The sequence below is a fragment of the Tachysurus fulvidraco genome, chromosome 4 (assembly GCF_022655615.1).
Source record: "Tachysurus fulvidraco isolate hzauxx_2018 chromosome 4, HZAU_PFXX_2.0, whole genome shotgun sequence".
Lineage (NCBI taxonomy): Eukaryota > Metazoa > Chordata > Actinopteri > Siluriformes > Bagridae > Tachysurus > Tachysurus fulvidraco.
Window position 1 is genome coordinate 12,910,440 of NC_062521.1, and position 19,309 is coordinate 12,929,748.

The following is a 19,309-nucleotide window of genomic DNA, read 5'->3' on the forward strand; positions in this document are numbered from 1 at the left end:
AGCCCTCTGTCTGAGAGAGAATGTGCGCTTACCTGCGCACGCTTTGATTCCACAACAGTCTGCCTGCTTCTGCTCCAGCTGTACTGCAGTGTAATAATGTGGCCTAGATCACTGGAGCAGTACTCATTGACCATAATGGTTTTCATAACATAAAATTGGTTTGACTTCAAGTCTGCTAATAGAGCTCTCTAGTTTCATATTACAAGGACAATCTGTGTGGAAAATGAGGTATAGCACATGTTAAGCATTTCATAACGGCAGGAATCAGCTGAGTGATTTTTCAAATCAACTGTAGGTCTCAGTGGGAATATCTCAACTTAACTAGTTGCACCATGTCATAGACTGCATCAGTTTCCTGCAGTGATTTAGACCAACATAATATCCATTCACAGAGGACTGAGTATTGTGTTGTTCCAATTCACTGCAGGTAGGAAAGCCAGAATCTGGGCATGTTAATATGGCAGCGATACCATAGAGGACACACTTTCAGGATAAGAAAAAGGGAAACATTTACCTTACTCTTAAAATAAATAAAATAAACAAAAATAAACAAACAAAAAAAAAAAAACACAAAGCAGTGAAAATGTGGATAATTCTCCTCTTTTGTTCCCCTGAAATCAGTTCTCTGCTCTGGAATGTTCTGTAAATAAGCAGTCATTGGGGGGGTGGTAGTTAACAAAAGACTGAATGAATGTCAATACAGAATCCTTATTTGAGGAGAACAATGAAGCTTTCGTATTTGAAAAATTCAAATACACCCCAGGTTTCTGGATTATCTACATGGCCAAATAATGAATGCTCTAAATGATCTCCTGACAATCAACCCCTTGCTTAGAAAATGTATCTTGCACGTATTGGAGAATGTTTTTTTTTTTTCCAAGATCCAAATGACACCCATAGATCATATGTGGTGTTCCTGGAAGTAAACAACACGCCACAGTGCAGGAAGAGACATTAGCGTCTTTACTACCAACTGGCTTCAAAACGCAAAAGCTCTTACTTTGCCACATATTGCCCTCTAGAGGACATGCCGTGCAGTTTTAGAAACAGCCAGTATTTAGCCAGCATTAATACAGACGAGAAAACATAAAAATGCAAAATTAAAATGTTAAAATGAACCATTTTATTTTTACACAGAACAACCATGACAGTACATCTGAATTAGAAAAATAATATGCACTTGGTTGCTTTGGGCTCATTTTTACTAAGTTTGGCTCTTTTCCATTCCCTATAACCCACCCGTTTCAAACAGATGATGACTGACCAGAGGTAAATAATATGGGAAATCATTTTTCACATTCGCACAAACCACAATTCTGGAATATTCTGCAGAGTGAAATACTATGCAGAGTATTACACAACCACTGTATCAAAAACACACTTGAGCTTTTGTGCCAGAATTAACGTTTGAAATGACCAAAAAAAAGACCCATGCGCACAGTGCCATCCCCATACTAAGGAGATACCAAAAGATTACAGAAAAAACACTCTGAACTGTCAGGATTAAGCAAATATGCATGCATCAGCATAGATCGTACCAACATACAAGATAGCAGCAATTTAGCAATGTGCTGGCAAAGATATTACACAAAAGATGTGATGTGGCATCAGAAAAACAAAACGATAACTACCCTGAGCCTGGCTCAGCACCCAACACACTACTACCCAGGTTCTAACGTGAATTAACCCTCGTCTCCTGTTCTACACACTCTGTACACATAAATAACGTTATTGCTAATTAAATGTAGATAAATCACTCATACCTCCAAGCATATGGATCAAACATGGACAGAAATGAAAAGATTACTGGCAACTGGAAAAAAAATCGTTTACTAGAATTCTCAAATCATTGACACTTATCATATTAGAACAAGAATTAAATATCACAAAGGAACTTGATAAGCCTTTTACTGAATGAAATTAATGAACATAAATTATGTATAAAGTCAGAAAAATGAATGAGGAAAAAAAAAAAAAACTAAAATCATGACCTCCTCTTTCTTTAAAACTTGTACAAAACAACCCAACAGCTTCCAAATACAGAAGCTTAGTGCTTATTTACAGGTTTAAACATGTTAACAGGTCAGAGATGCACACGCAACGGTAGGTCAGTCATCTGAGCCATTAGTCTGAGTTTTCTTCTCACCATCTTCAGGATGATCATCCTATAGAAGACAGACAAAACATTTATAAAGTCTGAAAAACCACAGACAAATATTTTCTTGTTTTGTAAGATATCACATTTATGAGACTGAGTTTCAGATTGTGGTTGTACATACATTAGGTACAATACTCTGCAAGTCCTTCATTACAGTGCCGAGGCTTAACAGAGTTCTACGAAGATGCTCCTGGTAGCTGCTCTTCTGCTGTTCACAGCCTCTGAGGTTCTTTTCAGTCTCTCTCAAGCTGGATTTCACCTGCTCCAGATCTCTCATCAGACTGCGGTTAGTTGACTCGATTTCTGATATGTGTTTGGCATCTTCATCTGAAATACAAAGCACTGCTTCAGAAACAATGATTTAGCACCACAGCTACACAGAGCAATATTTATTTTGGTTTGGGTCGATGAAATGTCACTAAAGTAATTAAATATACTATATGGCCTTCATTTTGTGGACAGCTGATTGTCATATGTGAGCCTTCTCACACTGTGGCCGGAAATGTGGAGGCATACAATTTTCTGCAATGTTTTTCCATTCTTTAGCACTACAAATTCCCTTCACAGTAACTAAGGGGCATGAATCTGTTCAAGAGTAACAATGCAAAAAGTCCAGGAAGACATGGTTTGCTAAATTTGGAGTGGAATGACCGAAATGAAGAGCACTGACTGACTGACTGATTAGTTTTCCGTAAGATTAGAGGCTGTTACAGCAACAAAGAGTGGGCCAAAGTTTTTGCCAGTGGTTTTGGAATGGGATATTCAACAAGCACACATGGCTGCGATGGACAAACTTTTGTCCCTATTGTGTAAGTAAAAGATTGAACAAATAAACAAATTAATGAATACAAGGCCAATTGTTATAATAGTAAACAGTGTTTGACAAAATGACTTGACAAAAAAAAAAGAAGACAAAATTACAACAAAAAAAAAACAAAAAAAAAACTTGGTGGTTTGACAAAACAAAAGGCAACCAACCAATACCAGAACAGCAGGGAACGTCATTAAAAATGCAATCACAGTCTTGTACAAAATTAATCAATAATTGTAGCCAGAGAAAATAAGCACAAACCAGCTTGCTCCTCCTTAAAACCCCATGTTGTGTAAAAATAAAAAAAATTGTACAAGATCCTCTCAAAGCTTTGCCATGCATGCATAAATACATGGATCATAAACTAAACCACAAATATTTCTTACCCAAAAAATCCTATTATTAATAATATTATTATTATTATTATTATTATTATTTCCTGCTACCAAGAAATCAGTGGCGATACATCTGCCACTGACGTCTAGTCTAAACTTTATGCCACGAATAAAATTACAATATACTTCAAACAGGAAGGAATTAATGAAAGCTAATTGAAACAATTAATCTGGACTCAATTTAAATGAATTTGTAAAATCTAAATCATTTGCTGGGTAAAATGATAATTTCATATAAATGCTACATTTTCACCAGCCGTTCTTGTATTATCAATCTAACGCGACAGTGACTGTATACTGTACCCATTTTAGTGTCCTGCTGAATGAGTTTCTGCTCAATCCCCTCTCTGGCTTTCTCACTCTTGTCCAGTTTCTGTAGCATGCTGCCCACATCTACCATAGCGCCATTATAAACGATAAGGCTGCCTGAGTCACTGTCCGCTGTCTCACGTTTTGTCTTCTGACTGGGCAGCAGAGGTCGATTACCTGTAAGCCATATCAGCAAAAACACTGCTCATCACCAATGATCACTTATAGAATATTTTTCAGTAATCCTGTTTTACTGTCCAAGTTATTAGCAGGGACATTGTATTGTTACGTACCCAAGGCGTTCTCGTGTTGAGAATCAGCGCTTACGACTGGGCTGGGTTCATCTTTGGCTCGATCCGTTAGCTTTCTGTAGTAGCAGCACTCCTTCACTAACGGCTTGCTCAGCAGTTTCTTTACCTAAAAAAATGTCTTACCTTGTTAGCACTACCACATAACACCAATACTCATAATAAGTAGTAGTAGTAGTTCTTTTAGCTTTCAAATATTAATTTCTAAAGTGATGCAAAAGCCATTGCTTTAAATCAATTTCTTTAAATTTATTATACCTGAGCTCTCGAGAGATGCAAGCCCAATGTGTACATAATTTCCTCCAGATCTTTCTCCATCAAGTAGCCACAGTGGCTTTGGTCAAAGTACACAAAAGCCATCAGGAGATCTTTGTCATACGTGACCATCTGCTTCTTTTTGTCATCCTACAGAGAGAAGAGGTATTTAATCAGAGCCGGAGGTGCAGAAAACAAAATGATGGTTAAGGACTACAGAAACAGCTCACTTTATCTTTAGATGATCTATCCCTTGATTTTCTGTCATCACGGCGGTCATCCCTCCTATCCCTTCCGTTGGAATCGTCGTCATCTTTATCTGTGAATTATAACTGATGTTTAGCTCATAGTTAATATTAAAAGAAACTCATTTCTTTACAAGTATACAAGTTATACCTTCATCGTCATATTCATCAGCGTCTTCAGCCTCCATCGGATCATACTCGTCAGCATTGTTATTGCTGCTTTCATCTTCATTATCCTCGTCATCCTTGGATTCTTCTTTCTTCAAAGTCCTCTCCTTGTCTTCATCCTTTTAAAACGTATGAAAAGGGTGCTTCCAATTTATTCATGAAATCCACACGGCCCATGTTCTGACTGGAGAGCTATGTGGATGCAGCATTTATTGATCAGAAATTTGAACCACTTCCTAACCTCACCTGAAGGCAGTTATTTGAACTCTATTCACAACTACGTTATTTAGCTATTTATGTTGGAAGATGATTAGGTCAGATTTTTTAATGTCTGAAGACAAATACAGGCACTACATGGTGCTCCTTGTACACAGTTACACCCATTAGTCAACTGAGCTGAGGATGATGTGCGTCTCACCAAATTTACTTCTGCAAATTTATGCCATTGAGTGATTTGCTGTAAATGAAGCATTTTATTTAGTGCAATGCTCAAATTTACACACAGTCTGACTACACATCAGAGTTCAGTACACAATAAACTTACACAATAAAATTGGCATGAACTCTTTTTCTGACTGATTTTAAGCTGAAGTGCGTGTGAGGACAAAGGGGAGCATGTAACATCCACTTACCCTCCTTTTATCATCCTCCTCTCTTGATCTTTTTGAGACTGGCTCAGCATTCTCATCCTCTTTTTCCTTCTTTATATCCCTCCTGTCAGCTTCTTTCCTATCTACATCTTTTCTTGCCTTATCTTTCTTTTCTTTTTTCTCGTCCTTATTCGGGATGGCAATAAGAGCTCTGTAGATCCTGTAGCCAAAATCTCGTTGAAGCATTTCATTGAAAAGTTCAGCAAACAACGAGACCTATACAGGACCACAGAAACAAAATCATTAAGATGATGACCGTGAATATACAGGTGCATCTCAATAAATTACAATGTCGTGGAAAGGTTCATTTATTTCAGTAATTCAACTCAAATAGTGAAACTCTTGTATTATATAAATTCAGTACACACAGACCCCTTCCCAAGGAGGGTAAGCCACAAACATTTTTTGCGAGAGAAGCTGGCTGTTCACAGAGTTAACATGTATCCAAACATGTTAACAGAAAGATGAATGGATGAAAAAAGAGTGGAAGAAAAAGATGCAAAACCAACCAAGAGAACCACAGCCTTGCAATGAACTTCACAAGGAATGAACTGAGGCTGGGATCAAGGCATCAAGAGCCACCACTTCACAGACATGTCAAGGAATTTGGCTACAGTTGTCATATTGTCGTGTTAAGTTTCCACAGTCTGTGATGATTTGGAGTGCAATGTCATCTACTGGTGTTGGTCCACGGTGTTTTTTGAAAACCAAAGTCACTGCACCCATTTAAAAAGCTGGTCAGCAGAAAGAACCATGAATGCTCTAAAATTTCTTGGTAAAGATGCGGATTTCATTTTCCAGCAGGAATTGGCACCTGCCCACACTGCCAAAAGCACCAAAAGTTGGTTAAATGACCATGGTGTTGGTGTGCTTTGACTTCCCAGCAAACTCAACAGACCTGTATTGTCAAGAGAAAAATTAGAAACAAGAGACTAAATAATACAGATGAGCTGAAGGCCACTGTCAAAGAAACCTGGGCTTCCATACCACCTCAGCAGTGCCACAGACTGATCACCTCCATGCCACACCGAACTGAGGCAGTAATTAAAGCAAAAGGAGCGCCTACCAAGTATTGAGTACATATACAGTAAATGAATGTACTTTCCAGAAGGCCAACAATTCACTAAAAATGAAATTGTTATGTGAGCCAAAATCATCACAATTAAAAGTACCAAAGGCTTAAACTATTTCAGTCTGTTTCTACTGATTTTTTATAATACACGGGTATTTGAGCTGAATTACTGAAATAAATGAACTTTTCCACAACCTTCTAATTTATTGAGATGCACCTGTTTAAGTCTAGATAAATTGACTAACAAGCAAAACATGCACATGATGAAATGTGTTACATTAACATGAATTTCTCTGACTAGCAATCTTTAACTATAAAAATACACAATATATAATAAATTATGATGAAGCTACTAAAATGTGCAGGAGGACTTCAAACCTCAAAGGAGTGCTCTTTATTATCCTCCAGTCTGTAGTCCAACAGCACACTCAGAGACATGATGCTGCAGTCAAATTTGCCATTCTTGGCTGCCCAGTTGGGGTGAACAATGATTGTTGGTTCATCTGGGAGAATATAACGCCTTTCCCTACGCTGACGCTCCAACTCCTCTTGTCGTTTACGTTCCTCTTCCTGAAAGTCAGAAAAAATTCACCTTACTAACTTCAGAAAGAAACACAACTTCAATCGACTTCCTTTTACAAGTGCATAAAAACGATGCTCACAGCTTGAGTCTACATGTTCAGAATATGCGTGAAAATCAGTTTAAGTGATCTTTCACCTCACGATCTTCCTCCGTTCTGCAGGGTTCCTCCTCCTCCACACTGGTAGGCTCAGCCTTCTCAGGCTCTTTCGATTCCTCCACTTGCTCCTCCACCTTCAGTTGCTTCGTGAGCCGTGCTATCAACTGGGACTTCAGTCCTTTAGAGCTCAGGGAACGGTTTTCCAGTTCCTTGCGCAAATCATTCACCTAATCACAGGCACATGCATACAGGTGAAGCAGATGCTCAGTAAAGAATGAGGCCAAAATGATTAACAAAAAGTTTACCTTCATGGACTTCGGATCAAGTTTAGACCAGTGGGTGGGGGTGGTAACCTCTTTTGAATCGTCTTCATCTTTGTCCTCTTCCTCCTAGAGCAGTGAAAAACAGATGAACAAAAAGTTAAACAGTAGCTCTTAATATAGTTTTCATTTTTGAAATAAAAAGTTGATCCGTGCAAGAAGCAAGGTCAAAACAGTCTGATTTTCTCCTCCAACTGAGGTCTCGATTTTGAAAACGAAAGCAAAAACAAACAAACAAACAAACAAAAAAAAAAAACCCAAACCAAATACGTCAAACTTCTAGTATACATGGGAGCTCTCTAGCTTTTAGAACCGATCCAAACCCCACCCATCAGCCAATCAATGCCAGTTCTGTGGAATACAAAAAGATAATCAATGACAGTGGGTCCAAGAAATGTGACAGATGCATTCAGATGGTCTCCAACTGTGTGTGTAAGGATTCCCTATAACTATCATTTGCATCTTAATTTTAATATGCCTTTTCTCTCATTTTTTTTTAACATTTATTCATAGAGGACTGTCCTTGGGTCAACCAACCTCCCTGGAGAAATCAAGTCCACAAGTCTAGGCACAGTCCAATCATAGAATATAGCAAAAAGAATAATGCAAAAATAAATAAATAAATGAGGACAGACAAGAAATAAAACCTAAGGAATTTTCAGAGTTCATCAGATATTATTTGAAATATAAAATTAATTATAACAGAAAACATTCTAAAACACACATATTTTCACAACTGGCTCTCCAGATTCCAGCATGCCATTTCATAATGTCAGCAAATTTCCAAATAGGTCTATGTGTACATACCATAAGAAAACCATGGAATTTAAATATTTTCTATTTACACTACATAAAAACATGTTTCTTGTTAAATGTATGATCAGGCAGAGCTAGAATCTGTTTTACCAGCAGAAGCAGTCTCATTAAAGTATGTCCTAATCTGTTCCGCTGTGTGTGACTGCAGGCTGGGTGGGGTGGGGTGTGGTGGCAAGGGCAGGTCTGGGAGAGCAAGTAGAGGAAGCAGGAGGGGATGGGGTTGAGGTAAAAGGATGGACACACAGGGACAGTAAAAAAAGGGGGCTTTTGAATGATGCCTGTGTTTGTTTTTGTGTATTTGAGTGTTTGTCTGTCTATTCCTGTGCCTGTGAGAAGCGGAAATGAGAAAAGAAGGATTAGCATTCAGTGCCTGTTCTCCATCAGCCTCCTTCCGTTCAGCCAAGAGTTTCTCTGCCAGCTGCTCCTTGAGTCCGCGGGACAGTTCTTCCCACTCTGAGCGGGTAGGAAGACAATGCCAAACATCCGGGAGAAATAAAACCACTGTCTCCACATGTGCGGGAACTGTCCGCCCTTTGTGAGTCTCCTCAGGGCGGTGATAGCGAATCTCTGCAAAACGATACCTGTCGCAAAGGAAGAAGTGCATTGGAAAGAAACATTCTGTCAGACATCGCAAGGCCTAACCCCAATACACTTCCATACACACACACAGCTCCAATCCCAATGCCCCACTTTGTGGTAAATGACCCCAGAATAGGAAATAAGTCTGCAGCTCTCCACAGTAGGTTCTCACGATGAACAGCAGCCATGTATTGGGAAAATTGACAGACAGAATAAACGAAAACGGACAAAAAAATTCTGACATTTTTCGCCTGCCCTCCTGCCAGACCCCTCCCCTTAGAAACAGAGTCTGAACCGGATGCTTGTGAGGGATAGCTTATAAACCACAAAGTTGTGAGAGGAAGACATATTCAAAGACACAGTGAAAGCAAGTTAAATATATAAGATATTTAACATGTCAAATGTCATAAAACAAAATGTAATGGTGGCGACTCCTCCTCTGGCTCTGCTTTTCTAGCAACAGATTAAGTGCATTCAACCACATAGAGGCATGACTGTTACACACATTAGCAAGGACATTGCAAAGTAAAGATAAAAGAGCAAAAAATAAAATTACAGTTAAGTAAACAAATAAGCCCCTGACATGTCAGAGTTTGTCAGAACCATGCAGTGAGTCACAGACTGCTGATGCTTTAGTTTGGCGTTTTTAGCATTGCTCAAGACTAGTACTGACAAATGCACAGACAGGAAAAAAAATGAGACAAATTAGAACTTCGGAAGAGAGCTGTACTTACCACTGGGTACACAAACTCAGATCAATGCCTGTCAGAGCCTTACAACAACGTATTGCTGTTTTTATAAGGACTGAGGGATCGTTCTCTGGGTCGGCTCCATCCAAGGATGGAGACCAGTGGCCACCAATCGCCATGGCCTCATCTTTGCCCCTCATTCCAACCAAGAACTGAAGAAAAGTTGACAAAATAAAAATCATATGCTATACTCATTAAAGGGCTAAAGAGGTATAAAAGCATTCAAACTAGACAAAGGCATCAGATAACCCTAAATAAAAACCCCCAGCTTCTGACACCCAGCTTCATTGTAGGAAAAAGCGGAAAGACTCTTTACAGTTAGCTTTTAGAGAAGAAGAAAAAATGCTAACAACAAACAATCTGTTGTTAATTAAATAACAGGCTGCATAGCCTTAATGAAACAAAATGAGAAAGTCTGCCGAAACAGTTGTCCTGTAAACGACTACAGTACTGGCTCTCAGAAGGTGGCTACTAACTATAAAATTCTGTTGGCTGTAGTTTGTTGTGAATTAGAATGTAAGCAAATATAGTCTGGCTTTACCTTAATGAGGCGGGCTGGATGCTGGAAAGAGTCCCTCAGCTCTTGTGGATCATCAGCCAAGGCACAAGACTTGTGATATAGTTCATCGAGACTTGGGTTTGCAAGCAGCATCACCTAAACAACAACCAGCATTTTAAGGTAGCATTCACATACAAGAATAGACAAAAAATTATTACTAACAAGAAAAATGCCAAAATGGCTGAAAACGGTCAACGTTTCCTCACACCTTAGCACTGTAGGTATGATTGGCATCAGGAGGGTCAAGTACAGCTGTGTTCTTTACTAAAGAGTCCACTTCTTTATGCATGATATGGAAGTTACAGTAGTTTCCAAAGGTAAATGGTCGTGATAAGGAGAAGGCATCCACCCAGGTGAATACAGCATCAAAGAAATCACTTGGGATGTAAAGACTCTGATACCGCCGCCGAAGCTCCATTATGTCACAATTATATCTGTGGAGTGAGCACACAAATACATACACAATTGTAATTCACATGTATTTTATATGCATGTTAATTTACTGTTTAATATTAAACAGTGGGCACAAGTCTTACCCATCCAAGGAGAACTTAGAGAACTGTACGGTATATCGTGGTACAACCCTTCGTGGACGTCTAGGAGAGCGATCTCTTCGAGGTGAACGGTCCCTTGAGCGCTTTCGTGCTGGGGACCGCTCTCTGGATCGCCTCCGCTCTCTGTCTCTCTCCCGACTGCATGCAAATAATCATTTAATTACATACACAAAAATTCCACAGGGACAGTAACCCAAGTTCAGAAATAAACAGGAACCTGGAGTCGTGAGGATGAGTCGTCACCTCTGCCACAAATTAATTACAATTAATTAACTTCCTATGTATGTGACAAGTAATATTTTAAATAAATAAACCCCAAGTAATATTTTAAATAAATGCAAAAGGCTTTTGTGAATGAGGGAATTTAAATTTAAAAAAATGTTGTTTTTTTTTTTTTAAAAAGACTCTACTCTAGAAACTCTACTGCCACATTTGTTGTCACATTTTTTTAATTTGTTTACTAATAAAGGTGCACAGATATGTACATGTAAATACTTTCAAGGCTGTTTTGTTTGGCTAATCAAAAAAATCGTTTGCACTGATGTGGTGGTTTTAGCATGAGGTGAACAGCTGCCCACAGATTATTTTAACAAGATAATGACCATATATGTACTTAAATTAAGAATGACCTACAGAAAGATAAATTAATAACTAAATAAAAATAAACAAATACTGACCTTCTGTCTTCTTTCCTCAGAATGAGTTCTGGTCGATCGTTACGGCTGGGAAAGCGAGGAGAGGGGTCTATGCGTCTCACAGGCTGAGGTTGGGGCATCATTCGCACTGGAGGCTGAAGCAACCCCCCTGAAAAGACTGAATCTACAAGAAAAACAGAAGCAACAGCTAAAACAGAAGAAAGTGTAGTAATACCATCTCTCGTTTTGTCTGAGCTCAGAACCTGTTTGGACACTGGCTTATGTTACCCTACCTTTTGGAGGTGGCTGTGGAAGAAGAGGTTGGGGAGGATTCTGGAGCAAGGGAGCAAGAGAGGCTGCTGAAAGCTGAGCCTGAAGCAGAGAGGGAGGGGGCCCTTGTGCCGGCACGCTGAACGTGGTAGGTGGAGGTAGAGACTGAATCATGGAAGGGCCTGGCTTCATCATGTTGGGAGCAGGAGGCTGACTCTGAAACATGTAGTACACAAGTTAGCAACAAATGAGACAGAGGCTTACAGCAACCAGTTTGGGACTAGCCTGTTGGTAGTGGTGCTTGCCAAATATATCTTATTTTGGTTTTTTTTGTTTTTTGTTTTTTTAATGCAATTTAATACAGAGAAAATGTTTCACTTCCGGCATATGAAACAGAGATCCATTATGAAGGTTAAGACCTGAGAGAGAGGTTTGTTAAAACACAAAGAACCCAGTGACAAGAAGAAACAAATGCCCCTTTTCCACCAGAAAGGACCGGGTGTTGGTTCAGAGCTGGTGCTGGTTCGAAGTTGGTTCCACTGGCGAACCTTCAAAGAACCGGTTTGCCTTTCCTTGGGCTAGAGCGCCATCACAGAGCCAAGTGTTACGTCACTGTATACGTGTCATCTTTCTCAGCAAAGTTAGTGCAGCAGCAGTAGCAAACACAAACACAACATCAACAATGGCAGATGTTGCTTTACTGATTAATGCTCATGGCTTTGAAACCTACATTGGTATCCAAACGCGGCGAATCCACCGTGTACGTGCAGCTCCATGTCATCTGTATAAACGGAGGTTGTAATCGAGAAAGTACATAACATTATTTTATTATTACCACAGAAAAAATGTTAACCTTAGCATGTAGATTCCTACTATCACGTGTGCTGATAATTGATCATATTGCGGTAAAGTAAATGTGTATTAAACATTGGTATATTTAAGGTACATTAACAAAGGCGCTAACAGTAGCCCCGCCCCCAGCCCCTACTTAAGGTACATTATCAAAGGCGCTAACAGTAGCCCCGCCCCCAGCTTCTGACACAAGCGGTTCTAGCGGTTCAAGTCTAGACCAGCAATGTTTTGGTGCTACTTAAGAATCACTTTTCCTGGTTCAGAGCCGGTGCTTTGGGTGTTAAAAAAGAAAGAACTGATTTCAAATTAAGCTCTGGCTCCGAACCAGCACTCAAACTGCCTTGGTGGAAAAGGGGCAAAAAGAAACCCAAGAAAAAGAGACAAGATGGAATTAGTAAGAAAGTACTAAAATACCAAAACAATTATTTATCAAGTCTGGCCATTGCTTTAAAAACAGTAATCCATGACTGTCATTAGTGATCATTCAGGTCCAGAAGCAAAATAAACCTTAAAATCCCTAACTAATTATTAATACTGAAGTTAGTTAGTCACACAGAACAATACCGACTCCACCTACACTACGCTTAATTTATCATGCACTTCATTACTATTAACTAACATGGAGCAAAAATTTGGGGGGTGGGGTGGGGGTTAAATTAATGCTTCAAAAGTTCTAAATATACTGTCAAGCCGTAGCCTCCACTACACTACAAAGTATAAACACTGACATTTAAACAGGAATAACGCTGTAAACCAGAGCAGAAGCACTAAGATTTTAGCCACAGCTCATCTTTGGCATAAAATTAGGGCAGCAAAGAACTGCGACTAGCTCCTGTATAATGGGAAAAAGAAGAAGTATATTCAGTTCATTCATGCCATGGAAGAACTGAGGTAATTAAACGGTGGAGCTGTTCTGCTCTTCTGCCTGGAAGCTCCACATACCACCAAAAAAAATTTATTTAGTATCTAGCGAGCTTTCTTGATATTATAGGATAAACGTTTTGTTCTTTCACCCAGTACAACATAAATATGTCATTTACTGCTATTTTCATAAATGTGTTTTACTTGCCTTAAGCAGCAGTCAAATTCATCTGCATTGAATTAAACACATTAAAATATTCTTTTTTTAAATAGCTCACAAAAGCATTTTTCTACCAGAGGTGGTAACATTCCCAATTCTTATCTAGCAGTTAAAATCCAGACCTTTACACATCAAACTATCTTTAGCTATGAAAGTCATTCATTTCTCTAACAAGCTGAAAATTCTACAGCTGCCATTATTCCAACATGACATGAATGCACTATTAGAAAATGATTATAAAAGTGTGCACTTCAAAAGACAATTTTACATTTGGTCTTGAATCCACCGCTGTGTATGTGTCAGTGTAGCGCTGTACTCCTGCGTCAGAGTAAAAGCTGGACAGCTGTGGGGAAACCTGAGGTAAGGGCTGGGCCGCCTGGTGCAATATGGAGATTAAAAGCACAGTAATCAACATCAGTGCAATGACATCTACAGAAAGCAGTAAAGAACCAGTAATCTTGGTTATTTAGATTTTTGGTGGAGGATCAGTTTGGCTGATGTTTATGCTCACCGTTTGGTTGGGTAACTGAGGTAAAGTCTGTATGCGCTGGGCATTCCATTTAAAGGGCATGTTGGGATTATAGACAGCCTCCACCAGAACACGGTCACCCACTTGGGGTGTTTTTCCTTTTACAGCACTAAAAACACAACAGAAACCTGGGTTCATAATCGGCATTAAAAACATCCTTTATTTAAAAGGACTATTACTTCGTACCTAAGCTGGAAGAAGACATCTTCATCCACAAACCCAAATGTATCGTGCAGCTTGTTGACAACCCCAGTGAATACACGCTGTTTTTGTGGCTGAGTCTGCTGCTGATGGCTGGATCGAGGGGTCGGGTACGATACTGTGATCTGTGCCGTCTGCTGTGGGTTCGACAAACTCATACTGGTCGGCAAAGCAACAGGGGGCTGGGGAAAATGACAGAAAACCAAATATCATACTTCATACATATTCACAGACATGCCCCATATTAGTTTTTTTGGTTAATTTGAAAGGCAGGCAACATGCCATAGCAAGTATCTCATAATGATGTTGTGTGACATTCAGCATAGAAGCACATACAGAAAAATTTGAGGAATGGTTGAAATGGCGACACTTCATATTATAGCGACATTATATTCAAAATGAGGCCAGAAGTATACAGAGACCTAAGCTAAATTCATTCAAATACACCTAGATAGCTAGCCAGTGTGATTTGTACAGTGTGATTTTGAGCAAAATGTTATATTCTTGAACAGTATTGTTTGTTATATCCACCAGTCATTAATATTAGAAACAAGTACGAGTTATGCATAACCGTTTCTAACTAGCAGCTTGTGAGTCACAGTGCCTCTTAATAATACACCACTGAATTCCATTCAACCCAAAAAAAATAGTGTACTGGCACCAATTGTTGTATAAAGTAAATAAATCTGTTTTTAATCACAAAAAATTTATCTGATGTGAACAAAGCCCTAATGGCAAGTTTAATTCATTACATTTTGTTGAGTGTATTAGCTTAACGAAGCAACATATTATGATCAAGTTTACCTGTGAAAGCAGAGCAGGCTGAGGCTGAGGAAGCTGTATAAAAAATAATAAAACAATAAAAACAGCAGTGTTTACAGAATAATTACAAAGCAACAAAAGGAAAAAAACAAAAAAATGCAGCAACAACATTAACCTGAATAAATACCAAACCAGTATACAAGCTGCATGGTGCCAACTAGCTATAAGGAAATAAATCAACCCTGAGACTTGATATTTGCTAAAACTCATCCAACATGTTCACTGCACAAATTTCTTTTTTAAATGATTATCTAAACTATATAAATTTGTTACTGAACTTGTTCGTTCAATTAACTACTTAAGACGTCATGAATCTAACAGATTCTACAGAAACAGAAACTACACCCAAAGATTAAAAAGTGCTGCATTTAGATGTAAATTGGGCAAACAATGCAGTAATGTGATAGTAGCAGGTTTTGTTCAAAATGCTTTAACACATGCTTTAAAAATATTTATGAAAATAAGTACCTGATGTGGGACATTGTAGAGGGTCTGTTGAGGAGGTGGCTGTGGTGGGGGAGCTTGGGGTGGCTGCTGTTGCTGTTGCTGCTGGTACTGCTGCAGGGCTGAGTTAATCTGAGACTAAAATTTAACACACATCAGAGCCTCACGTTTATTTACTGCAGCTGTGAGTTGAGTTACAGCAATGATGAGCAGAGCTAGAAAACACTTGTATTCCAGTACAGCATCAACATTCAGACCACCAGCATAAACTCAAACAACATTAAAACATTATCTTGAAATGGGAAGTGTGCACTTTCTTATTGAAGGCATTCATGCTGGAATTCTAGCACTGTTAACACGTGAACACAGCACAGAATTGTGCAACATTAGACCAACTCACCTGCTGTAGTGCAGCCGCAGCAGCTGCAGCTGCCTGCTGTTGGAGAGCTGCAGTCTGCTGGGAAATCTGGTAATTGGCAGCGGACTGCGTGTTAAGGGACGCCGCAGCCAAGGCAGACTGCTGGGAGTACATGGAGGGAGAAGCACCTAAAAGAGAAGGCTGCTGTACACCTAAAGCTGTAGCAGGACAAACAAAACATAATAAGTTATATGCAATTTTCCAGGAACAAACTCTACACACAATTTGGCAGGACAGAATCCAGAACAACAAAGCAGACTGAACCTAATCCAAAGTACACTGCAGTTAACACTGAACAAACAAGGGTACAAAATAGTGAATCTTTTATCTTCATAACAGGTTACAGAGGATGTAAGGAGATTACTAGGAATAATAAAAACCACAAATAATCAATCATTCTTGATGCATTTTGTATTACTCACAATGTAAACTGTTCAAGTCGATGGACTGTGCAGAATGTCCGGGCTGAGACACCGCAGTCGCAGCAAATTGGGCTGCCCATGGAGGGTTTTTCTGTCCCCCGAACTGAGCCATGGAGGACAGCTTACGATATTAATGCACCGGCAGCAAACGATGTCCTGAGGAAATGGTGATCTAATTTACAACATGAACACCAACAAGACTAAGCTTTAAGCTACTTTAAGCCATTAAAAATTACATAGACCATCTCGGTATACGTTTTTATTTTGCGAATGCAATCAAACTATTTACATAGTCTTATTTAAATGTGCAAAATAATATTTTGACTACGCACAGAGAGCTCTTTTATTCTGAAATTTGGATTAAACCAATAACTAATACAATTAATTAACAGAAAAAAACTTAAAGGTGTCAATGATTATTAAAGAAAACCTGATAATGAATAATAATAACAATAACAATAACAATAATAATAATAAAAGCTCCTGGCTGTGGACCCCACTTTGAGAATTACGGTAATTATACCGTAATAATTTAAATGTGGGCTCGCATATCGTGCTTAGATCAGATGTCAGTTCATCAGTATTTTAATGTTAGTCTTTATCACAAAAGCCAGCAATAGCCGGTGTTTTTTTACTGTCACCATCCCAATTTATCATCACATTTCAAAGAGGGCGGATTTTTGGTTTAAAATTCTTGCAAGTTGATCTTTAACCATGACACATCACTGGGGAACCAGTTAGTCTGAATAAACTGAAATTAATATCGCGATATCGTCTTCGCATCGTAAACAGAGCTTGTTAGCCACAGAGCTAACGCATTATCCAAGTCGTCCAGCTGTCTTCTACACAAATGTAAACATGTCTTTGTAAGGGGCGAATTTAAACTACATCAACTAATCAATCGGTTCGGGTTAAAGACACAAAACAAACACAACGGCAAAAACGGAAAACACAGCGTCGGTAACTCATTTTGTTCATTTCACCAGTAACAAAAACCATATAAACAGGCCATGATACTAGCAATATCTTGCTAACCTGCTCTTCTTTCAACATACGCGCTAAGCTAACAAGCTAAATTATAGACATACCGACTGTGTGCTAGTATGCTGTTTCTGCAAAAACAACAGCAACTTTAAATTAAAGACAAGATCATTTAACGAGCTGAACAATAAGGGGTTATATACGTTTTCCACAAAGAAAACTTCTTCATCTACTCACACGGTGGTTAGAAACGTCAAGTCAGCAAACCGCCTGTAGCAGGTTAGCTCAGTGAGCTAATGTTAGCCTGTAGCAGGTTAGCTCAGTGAGCTAACGTTAGCCTGTAGCAGGTTAGCTCAGTGAGCTAACGTTAGCCTGTAGCAGGTTAGCTCAGTGAGCTAATGTTAGCCTGTAGCAGGTTAGCTCAGTGAGCTAACGTTAGCCTGTAGCAGGTTAGCTTAGTGAGCTAACGTTAGTCTGTAGCAGGTTAGCTCAGTGAGCTAACGTTAGCCTGTAGCAGGTTATCCTGGGGCTCCGTCGCGCTCTGAGACACTTTGTTAAGATGCTGTTTAATTGAGGACCAGTGATTAGCATTCTTCCTTTTAGCTCGGGGCTCTTACTGGACATTCACTCGACAAGGGTTATTCACAAATTAACAAACAAAATAACGTCTGGCATCCATAATGTATGTCATACGCATAACAGACATTTCACAAAATTCCCCATAGTGTATTTATCGCTTACCCGGATAACGCACGGAGACACAGCGCTGATGCGAGTGAAGAGTGCGCATGAGCGTCGTTCAAGTGACGTCATAGCCTTAACGGGTTATGTCCTGAAATGTGCATGGAAATGTTGAATAGAAATGTTTACACTCGTCACGCACTATTGTGTAAGTATTGGGACATACATTATATATACTGTTCTTGTGAAGATAAGAGTGAAAGCCTGGATCACCTGTTTCATTATGATTGTAAAGTTGACAATGAACTATTTAATTCTTGCAATATTCTCCATAAACATAGAATCCATATAATCCATATTATCCATAAACAGTAAATTATTAAACAGCTACCTGGATTTGCAAAATTTCTGATTCTGATGGAGTGCTTTAAATAAACACTTATTAACATTAAGCATCTTATGGTTTCAAGTGCTCTAGTGAGTTCTTTCCTGTGACATAATTATACCTTTATGTAGGCTTTCTTTATGCAGTGCGACAGGGAATGCTCAAATCCAGCACCCGCACCATCAGCACTGTTGCCCCCCAGGGCTGTGTCCTCTCCCTATTGCTCTTCTCCCTGTACTCCTGAAGGTTGCAGATGACACCACACTGATCGGCCTCATCCAGGACAGTGACGAGTCTGCCTACAGACTGGAGGTTGAACGGCTGGCTGTCTGGTGCAGCCTTAACAACCTGGAGCTGAACACGCTCAAGACAGTGGAGATGATAGTGGACTTCAGGAGAAACCCCCCTGCTCTCCCCCCACTAACCATCATGGACAGCATTGTCACAGCAGTGGAGTCATTCAGATTCCAGGGAACCACAATCTCCCAGGATCTGAAGTGGGACATTCACATAGACTACATTGTGAAAAAGGCCCAGCAGAGGTTGTACTTCCTTTGCCAGCTGAGGAAGTTCAACCTGCCACAGGATCTGCTGAAACAGTTCTACTCTGCCATCATTGAATCCATCCTCTGTACCTCAATTACTGTTTGGTTCAGCTCAGCCACCAAATTTGACCTTAGAAGACTACAGAGGGTAGTCCGGACCACTGAACGAATCATTGGCACGACTTTCCCCACTCTTCAAGACCTGCACTTCTCCAGAGTGAGCAAAAGGGCAAAGTCAATCACTCTTGACCCCTCACATCCAGCACACTCCCTCTTTGAACTGTTGCCATCTGGTCGACGCTACAGAGCCCTGAGCACCAGAACGACCAGACATAGGAACAGTTTCTTCCCTCAGGCAATCCATCTGATGAACAGTTAACACAAATGGAACACACAACACTTCATTGCACATTTC

The 19,309-nt window shown here is 39.5% G+C and overlaps 1 protein-coding gene across 3 annotated transcripts; it reads right to left on the reverse strand.

The window, feature by feature from the left end:
- Positions 1-1,100: 1,100 nt before the first annotated feature.
- Positions 1,101-18,115, reverse strand: ccar1 (cell division cycle and apoptosis regulator 1). 3 transcript variants are annotated; one of them, XM_027141973.2, is made up of 27 exons: positions 18,025-18,115; positions 16,303-16,458; positions 15,863-16,038; positions 15,487-15,600; positions 15,001-15,033; positions 14,182-14,378; positions 13,978-14,104; positions 13,735-13,842; positions 12,264-12,314; positions 11,557-11,749; positions 11,306-11,447; positions 10,611-10,766; positions 10,283-10,508; positions 10,057-10,170; positions 9,501-9,667; positions 8,558-8,768; positions 7,357-7,440; positions 7,090-7,278; positions 6,750-6,941; positions 5,282-5,515; positions 4,633-4,768; positions 4,467-4,555; positions 4,240-4,386; positions 3,967-4,090; positions 3,668-3,850; positions 2,280-2,485; positions 1,101-2,165 (listed from the first exon to the last, which is right to left on the reverse strand). In XM_027141973.2, exons 2-27 carry the CDS (start codon positions 16,412-16,414, stop codon positions 2,109-2,111), a joined length of 3,768 nt encoding a protein of 1,255 aa, XP_026997774.1. In that variant the 5' UTR covers positions 16,415-16,458; positions 18,025-18,115; the 3' UTR covers positions 1,101-2,108. The 3 variants fall into 3 exon arrangements, with proteins under 3 accessions (XP_026997774.1, XP_026997775.1, XP_026997776.1); XM_027141974.2 differs by lacking the exon at positions 18,025-18,115 and adding an exon at positions 17,521-17,660; XM_027141975.2 differs by lacking the exon at positions 12,264-12,314.
- Between the last annotated feature and the right edge of the window lie 1,194 nt (positions 18,116-19,309).

What these genes read in the sequence shown, in the direction of transcription:
- ccar1 (XM_027141973.2), bottom strand. Translation starts at nt 16,414, where the DNA reads ATGGCTCAGTTCGGGGGACAGAAAAACCCTCCATGGGCAGCCCAATTT. An exon ending in TCTACAATGTCCCACATCAG is followed by an intron (nt 15,034 to 15,486) that starts GTACTTATTTTC and finishes TTTTTTATACAG; the next exon opens with CTTCCTCAGCCTCAGCCTGC. An exon ending in ATCATACCTACAGTGCTAAG is followed by an intron (nt 10,171 to 10,282) that starts GTGTGAGGAAAC and finishes GTTGTTGTTTAG; the next exon opens with GTGATGCTGCTTGCAAACCC.